Genomic DNA, 8,189 nt, shown 5'->3' with positions numbered 1-8,189 from the left:
AAGCAGTAGATTTAAATATTAAGTTCTGGTTTTTTGAGGCAATTTGTAATATTGTATCCAGAATCTAAAAATATAGTTTATGAAGTAAAAAAAATTCATTTATCATTTAAATACTTGTAGTTACATAAGTGTACCTTAAGCGATTCTAAGCCAAAAAAGCGTATCTGCCACATACGGTTTTTTGGCTTCTTGTTCTATGCGATTTCAACAGCATGATTGTAGGGCTAAACACAGTAACAAGTCACATAATATTTATCTAGTGTTAGTTTTAATGATAAAATGAGACTTCTAATTACTATGATGACAAAGTTACACACATTTTTAGAAATTTACATGAATATTGTCTATACAACTCAGTCAATGTCATGTTCTGTGATTAGATCAGGCTCCTCACTCACTGCTAGATCAACCCAAAAGCCATGTCTGTTGGGAGGCATCAAAGGCACAAGTTTTTTAATAATGTCTTGTTTCTTTTCTTTGTTCACACCTCTGGGGCTGGTTCTTGTATTTGGTTTTGGAACTTCTCTCTTCTTCGTAAATCCTGCTTTTAAAAAGGACAATTGAAAGACTTCCCCACTGAATGATTTTCTGTAGAACATGTCAAAAGATCCTCTTTGGAAAAGAACATGTACCATTTCACTAAGATATGGACGAGGAACTTTATGCATAATTTTATACTGTGAAGAATAGTTAAATTCTGTGAAAAAGTCCTGATGCTCCATGCTCTTTACAGTAACCTTTCCAGAGTTACTAGCTTTGACAGCATCTTTGAAGTCTTCAAAATCATACATTTTTCCTTTTGACTTTATCTGAAACAATACAAAAATTTAAAATTGAATAACTTAAGGAAAAAGAAACAAATAAAAAGCTGCGCCGAAAGTGGAAACGTAAAAGATTACTTAATTTTATAACATTTACATTATAAAAGTAGAGGTACTTGTAATATAATAGGTTCTAAATTCAAATTTATCATTGCTTACCTGTTTATTAACTTGGTGATGGAAATGGTCTGCAGACATAAATGTATGTCCTGTCTCTAGATAGTTTAAAACAATCTCATTAGCTTCAATATCATTTGAATTTACCAATCCTGTCAGGTAGGAAAACAAAGCCCAATTTTTGTTCTGGGCTGCACAATTGTCCATCCAAATGTGTATTTTTTTTGCATCTCTTTTGTGCATGATAAAAGAATTTAATGCACTCGCAATGTCCTCCTTTTTCTTACCGGAAATTCCCTCATGCCAGATGCATGCAAAAGGATCCATGGTTGGTTTTTCTCCAACAGGCACAAATGATTCATTGAAAAGGACAATTCTACGAGTAAACACTGCTTCTTTGAACTGTTCAATGTGAGGCAACATTATTACTTTCTGCAAGTCCATTGTGTAGACAACTGTACCAGAAGGCCTATAACTATCTAAATTGTCTTTATCAATTGATTTTTCATATGCTTCTCGGGCTTCAGTATATTTCTTTTTATGATCTTTCCATTCATTGCATTCCGGACACAAAAGTTCATCGATTTGGCCATGATCTTGTTTGTGTAGATTGTACTTTTCACATCTTTCGCATTCCTCGTGGCCCAATTTTGCAAAGGAAATGTTCATTTCTGATATTACATTTCGATACAAGTCGTATGAACAATGAAAGTTTTCTTCTGCTTCGTGATCTTTCATTAATTCTTCGTGCATTTTTGCTATTGACAGTTCACAGGGCAAATATTTCCTGTTAGGAGCATGTTCTCTCCTATAATGTGATATACATGGATTGTATTTTAAAATATGATCCTTGATAATACTCCTATCCACAAGGTTATGTGGGGGGTGTCTTCCCCGTTGATCGCGTTTCGGTAAAACGCCATCAGTTGATTTGTTCAAAACATTAGTAATGAACATGTCATTGTTTTTTTTGTAGCCGAGTGTGGATAAGAAAAATGTTTTACAAACCATCTTTCTTGCTCCGTCACTGTCTGTAAGGAAGTAAAAGAATGTTTTTCCCCTCCTTGATTCTTCCTCTGGGTGTGTTTTCCTTTTAACTTTGCTTTTATCAATGTGCCCTAAAATAAAAACTTTTCTCTCATTTTCCTCCATAGCCCAAAAGTGTTCGTGGATTTTCATTCTTCTGTGTTCTGTAAGTTTGGTCGTGCATTTTCTTTTACATGTATTATTACATGGGGGCTGAAGTGCATGTTTATCTTTATTTTTTTCACGTTTTGATTTAATGTCTTCTTTACACCTCGGCGCAGCTCTTTTCCTCGGGTTCCCATTTTTGGTGAACCCTTTAGGAGCTTCATCTGTTTCCTCGAGCAAAGCAGCTGTATTATTATGTTCTAAGTTCGACTCTGCTGTCTCCATCTGCTGGTGTTCCTCTGTTGGCGCTACTTCTATTGGGTTGACTTGTTCAACTACAATGGCAACATTTTCTACCAAATCTGGAGCTATGTCAAACAGCACGTCGACATTCTGTAGCTGTTGTTCTTCTGCCGCTTCAGGCAATAAATCAAACAAATCTTCAATAAAATCACTGGCATTGTCTTCATTTGATTCATAGCTCTGCAAAAAGTGAAATAAATGAGTTTTTCATTAAGGCTATATTTTATATATTTTTTCATGTAGGCTATATTTTCATCGTATGCAATTTACATATTTGGTAATTCAATGAGTTATGACAGTAGTAAGATATAAATCAAACATAAAAGTTGCCTATAGACAACATTGCATAACCCTACAAAAGCTAACAAAATATGAGGCGTTGGTAGGCCTACATTCAACTAGTTCGCTTATTTATTTTATTTACTGAATTAAATAAATATATATTACCGATATATTTTAGGCTATCAGTTTGATAGGGCATAGTAGATTAAGCAAATTACCTTTTTATTATCTGTAGTTGTCGTAGACTCTTCATGTCTGATATCAACTTCTGTTAAATTAGCATAAGGCCTACTACGTGTTTCCTCATTGTTCAAGTGGACGACCATAAAAAGTGATCCGTTTTGAAGAACTGTAGGAGCGCTTGGCTGAAAAAATAATAATTTTGTAAATAATTTTTGCAGGGACCAGCAAACAAAAAGCATTTAGGCTACAGTGGCTTAATCTAGACTAATTCTGCATATTGATAAATTAAGTTTGTTTTAAAAGCTCTATTTCTAGGCCTAGGATTAAAACTATATTATGGTAGGCCTAATCAATATTGTACTTACATCTGCATTACTAGAAGTAGATGGCAGAGACTGTTCTACTTGCTCAAACGATGTTGATGTACTAGGCCTAGGCCTAACTGGCAAAACTTCCTTAGGGGCAGGATTGCATTTGCTGTCAGAGTTATGAACTAAAAATGCGCATCTAGAAAATGATTTCTTACACACATTACATGTATAACCCATTTTAAACCATCTGAATCAAACACTTCTTCTCAAGGTTTCAAACTCACAGTCCAATCACAAATTCAGAGCTTATAAAGAAATTCACTTCAAACCTAAACAATTTTGTTTTGAGGTTATATTACGGCTTAATCAGCTGAGGTATAATACTGCCCTGCTAAGCGAAAAGACCGTAACTGACAAAATTAAGGAATTTGAGGTTAGTAAATATGAGGTTAGGAACTATAGTTGGAAAAGTAGACCGACTGGCAAACAAAAAAACATTTATTAATACAATACATGTGTCACAAATACGTGACGTCGGTCTATTTTAAAAGACCAATTTTGGAGTCGGTAGCGAACGTGTTAAAGCATCGGTAGTTCCGCGTGTATAGGCGTTAGCCGCTTTGGAAGGGTTAATGCGAATTAATACAAAATATGCGTAAAAATATAATGTATTGTATTTTAATGACGTGGTCACAATACGTGTGGTGTAGGTTCATATCGTCCTGTTTGAAGAGTATTATAAAATTTGCATTGTCTAACGAGCTGTTTAGGTGTGTGACTGTAGGTTTGACCGAGATAGAATGTGTTTTGCTATATGATATGCATAAAATGCGCGAGCGAAAGTGCCTGGTTCTGCAAGGGTCTGGTTAAAAATTCATAACAAATTTATTTATTGGTATAATGTCTTGGGTTTTTGTTTTTTTTAGATAAATATATTTTCTTTATACATACGATACATTGATCACTTATTTAACGTTTTTATACAAATAAAAAAAAACAATAACAAAAACTTTATGAGCAAAAACATTTCGTTTTTTATTTTGAAACAACTTAGTATTATTGAAATATTTTATTTTTTCACTTTTAGTTATTCTATCTTATACTCCATTTAATTCTTTACAAAAAGACATATAAACATTTTTTATACTTATAAATAAAGTTTGGAAAATAAATATGAAAATATGAATCACTACAAAACTAGAAATTTTCTAACTTAACCTAACACTCTTGTGTATTATCTACACTGATAATGCTTAAATCTAATGCCTGCAATACTAGGTCTTCATTGTCAGCAATATTTTTACGACTCATTGTTTATAAATATCACTGAACAAACATAAAAACTGAACAAACATAAAAACTATACAAACGTATTTAGTAAAGTACTAGCTGCTTACGATCGCCGTAACTCACGGCCGTCATTGTTCTACTTACACACCGACTAGAACAACATACACAAACGAAATAATTTGAAGATACTAACACTAAAAACTCATTTACACTTAAAAAATTTCAATATCATTTGTGAAATAAACAGCAGTGCAAATAAAACACGTGACGGCTCGTCCGCGTAGCGGCCGATTCTAAACGCGACTGACGCGCTCACTTTACAACCGCAGTAAAAATCGGAATCTAACCAAAATGCAACAAAACCTACATCAAAAGTTACGTCGAAGCCTTTGGAATGCGATGTATAGTCATTGAGCCAATTTAGATAAATACTATATAAAATATAAGCGTTACTGCAGAAGTCGCTAACAGCGATTCTGGCATTTCTTGCATATAATGCGGGATCGCTGACAGCGATGCTCCGGCACTCAAAGGGTTAATGACCTGTGAGTTATCGTATATAATATAAATATCATATTTCTTTTGGCATCGTTTTTGCCAGTAGTTGACACTTTGGTTGGTACAGAGACTTTGAAAATACGTACACATTCTCAAATCTTAAAAAGAAACGTAGCTTGATGCCAATAATATGTTCTATGTCTAACTTAGAACCTTTCTTGGTCTGGAAAAGGACTAATATTACAAAGTACAAGCAGTGGTGTTCTAGTCATAATTCTATGTAATTTAAACTTAATATTAACATCTTTTGGCTTTCCTTGCATTGTGTCCAATATGTCCTCACATCGAGATTGCCCTCATATAGCCTATATCGAGATTGCCCTCATATAGCCTATATCGAGATTGGGTTCGTTCCACTTATTGATCTTCCTATCTATAGCTTTCATTGTGGCATGTAATATAAGATATGTGATTTATTTTTAGCATATCTATATTTGAAAAGTTTTAATTGCATAAATTTGTAAAGGTGCTTCTTTTTTATTTTAAACATAAGTTGCAGCATAGCATAGATGTACCTATACTGATAATGCTTCTTAAACGTTATTCCATGTATATATTTTATTTTATTTCACATGTATTAAATTAAACAAAAATATTTATTTTATTACTATATCATATGATATTGGTATTTGGTTTCAACTACATATAAGTTTTTGTTATATTAATATTGTTTTTTTACAGGTAGCTATACATTTGGTTTTAGTTTATTTTGATGATGTTGTAGTTTTTATCAAGTGTAGTGATATCTGTATAGATATAGAGCGCGGGTGGGCTGAGCATGGTGTACAATGAGCAGGTTGCGCAATGGGCGAGTTTATGGATGAAATTGTCAATTCTAGAGCTGTGAATGCATGTGTTTATGATTATGTTGATAGTTTTGATTTTTTCTCAGAAAATGAAGACGTAAATAAAAATCGAGTGACAATCCTTAGCTTGAATATTCGTAGCTGTAAAAAGAATTTTGATGAGCTAATTATCATTTTGAACAACTATAAGTTTAAATTTGACATAATTATTTTAACAGAGACTTGGATGGATGAGTGCAGTGTAAATGTGAGTATGGATGGGTATGATAGATTCGTAAATAAGGAAAGTATGAATCAGAATGATGGCGTGATTGTTTTCGTTAATAAATGTTTTTCAGTATGTCATGCGGAAGTGAATCTGAGCGGTGCCACATGTTTGAAACTAGATATAACGTTTGGCAGGGAGCGGATGTCGTTGCTCGCCATTTACCGGAGTCCGTCCGGTGACCTTGACTCTTTCATTAGTGATCTCGAGGTTTATCTTGAAACCAGGCCCAGGGATCGGGTTCACTGGCTGATTGGTGATATAAATTGTTGTATTTTACCTGAAACCAACGATCCACTGTCACAACGATATCTTGATGTAATGTATGGAGCTGGTTTCATTAGTTGCATTAATGTGCCAACCAGAGTTACTGGATTTTCCGAAAGTTGTATTGATCATATATTTACGGATATTAAAACTACGGACGGTGTTAAGTCGGCGGTCATCAAAGCGGAAATTACGGATCACTATTTTACTGTCTCGCAAAGTCAACAGAGTTTAATTAAAAGTAAAAGAAAACAATCATCTTTAGTTAAAAACACATATATTAACTTTGATATTGTTGGCCGTCTTGTCTCTGAAAGAAATTGGACACCGATTTTAGAGATCGAGGATGTTAATCTGTCTGCATCTAAGTTTTTTGAATATTTGCAAGATATTCTATTACAATCCTCAATTAATAAGAACCCAATTTCTTCTAAGCACGTCAAGCTAAAGCCGTGGGTTACCGTTGGACTAATTAAATCAATTCAAGTTAGAGATAAAATGAGTAAGCAGCTCAAAGGCCAGCCTTTTAATACAATGTTAAAAACTCGTTTCAAGCAATATAGAAATCTCTTAAATAAAACTATTAAATTGGCTAAAGAAATGTATTTTAGAAATAAAATTAATGAATCAAAAAATAATAATAAGCTCTTGTGGAAAAATATTGCTGAAATTATGGATATGAAAAAAAAAAAGATTCCTTCCCTATTGAACAGTTTCTGGACGGCAAACTTAATATTGAGACAAATGATATAAATAATGTAGCTAATACATTAAATGAGTACTATGTTAGGGTGGGTGCCAACTTAGCCAGTGCTGTGCCTCCCGTGACTGAAGTCATTATGAATGACGAGGATTACGGGGCGAATTCTTACTTCCAGCTGGAGCCGATATCCGAGGATGTCCTTGCTCGTGCTGTACAAAACCTTAGAGGCGGGTCTGCTCCGGGAGAAGATGGAATCCCGGCTACTCTTATCAAAATGTTTTTTAATTTCTTAAAGCTTCCACTTCTACATATTATAAACAATAGTATGTCACAGGGAATTTTCCCAGCATCTTTTAAAATGGGTAAAGTAATCCCAATCTATAAGGGAGGCCCAAAAAATCGATGTGTTAGCTTCAGACCAATAACTTTAACTAGTGTTTTATCTAAATTATTGGAAAAATGTGTCAGAACTCAACTAGAAAAATATTTAAACATCAATAATATTCTTGTACAAAATCAATTCGGTTTCAGAAAAGATAAGAATTTGAATGACGATTTATATTTGCTAACTAAAAGTGTTCATGACACGATTAGCCGTAATAAAAAACCATTATTGATTTTTATAGATTTAGCTAAAGCTTTTCATACAGTTGATAGACAACTATTACTACAAAAATTAAAATATATTGGAATACAAGGGAACTCTTGGAGATGGTTCAAAAGTTATTTGTCCGATCGGTATCAAGTTGTTTCCGTTTTGGGCCATACAAGCGTTCCTCAAAAAATTGAGTATGGGGTTTTGCAAGGCAGTACTCTTGGACCCTTGCTTTTCTTAATTTTTATTAACAATCTAGGAAGATTGACTTTGTTTAAAGGACAGATATTTCTTTATGCGGACGATACCGCTTTGTTATTTGAGGGTGAAAGCTGGGAGGAAGTGAGGGATGTGGCTGAGCGCGGTCTACTCACTGTCAAGCGCTGGTTTGATCAATGTCGGCTCACAGTTAATATAGCCAAAACTAAATGTATGCCAATCTCTATACGAGCTGACGGCGATCCTTTTGTTTTTAAGCTACGGTTGCATACTTGTGGTGGCCAGGATGGATGCGTTTTGTGTGAATGTATTGAAGGGTGAGTGAGTATAAATACTTG

General features: G+C 34.0%; 1 protein-coding gene across 1 annotated transcript; it reads right to left on the bottom strand.

Annotated features, from left to right (window-relative positions):
- Positions 1-249: 249 nt before the first annotated feature.
- On the bottom strand, positions 250-3,525 carry LOC124372266. The gene is made up of 4 exons (XM_046830647.1): positions 3,203-3,525; positions 2,873-3,019; positions 981-2,552; positions 250-809 (listed from the first exon to the last, which is right to left on the bottom strand). The coding sequence occupies exons 1-4, from the start codon at positions 3,383-3,385 to the stop codon at positions 354-356; spliced, it is 2,358 nt and encodes a 785-aa protein (XP_046686603.1). The 5' UTR covers positions 3,386-3,525; the 3' UTR covers positions 250-353.
- Between the last annotated feature and the right edge of the window lie 4,664 nt (positions 3,526-8,189).

This window comes from Homalodisca vitripennis, unplaced genomic scaffold (genome assembly GCF_021130785.1).
Source record: "Homalodisca vitripennis isolate AUS2020 unplaced genomic scaffold, UT_GWSS_2.1 ScUCBcl_2765;HRSCAF=7838, whole genome shotgun sequence".
Classification (NCBI taxonomy): Eukaryota; Metazoa; Arthropoda; class Insecta; order Hemiptera; family Cicadellidae; genus Homalodisca; species Homalodisca vitripennis.
The sequence above is the reverse complement of the archived record's forward strand: the minus strand, read 5'-3'. Positions and strand labels throughout refer to the sequence as shown.

What these genes read in the sequence shown, in the direction of transcription:
- LOC124372266 (XM_046830647.1), bottom strand. Translation starts at nt 3,385, where the DNA reads ATGGGTTATACATGTAATGTGTGTAAGAAATCATTTTCTAGATGCGCA. An exon ending in CTACTTCTAGTAATGCAGAT is followed by an intron (nt 3,020 to 3,202) that starts GTAAGTACAATA and finishes TTATTTTTTCAG; the next exon opens with CCAAGCGCTCCTACAGTTCT. An exon ending in ATCACCAAGTTAATAAACAG is followed by an intron (nt 810 to 980) that starts GTAAGCAATGAT and finishes GTATTGTTTCAG; the next exon opens with ATAAAGTCAAAAGGAAAAAT.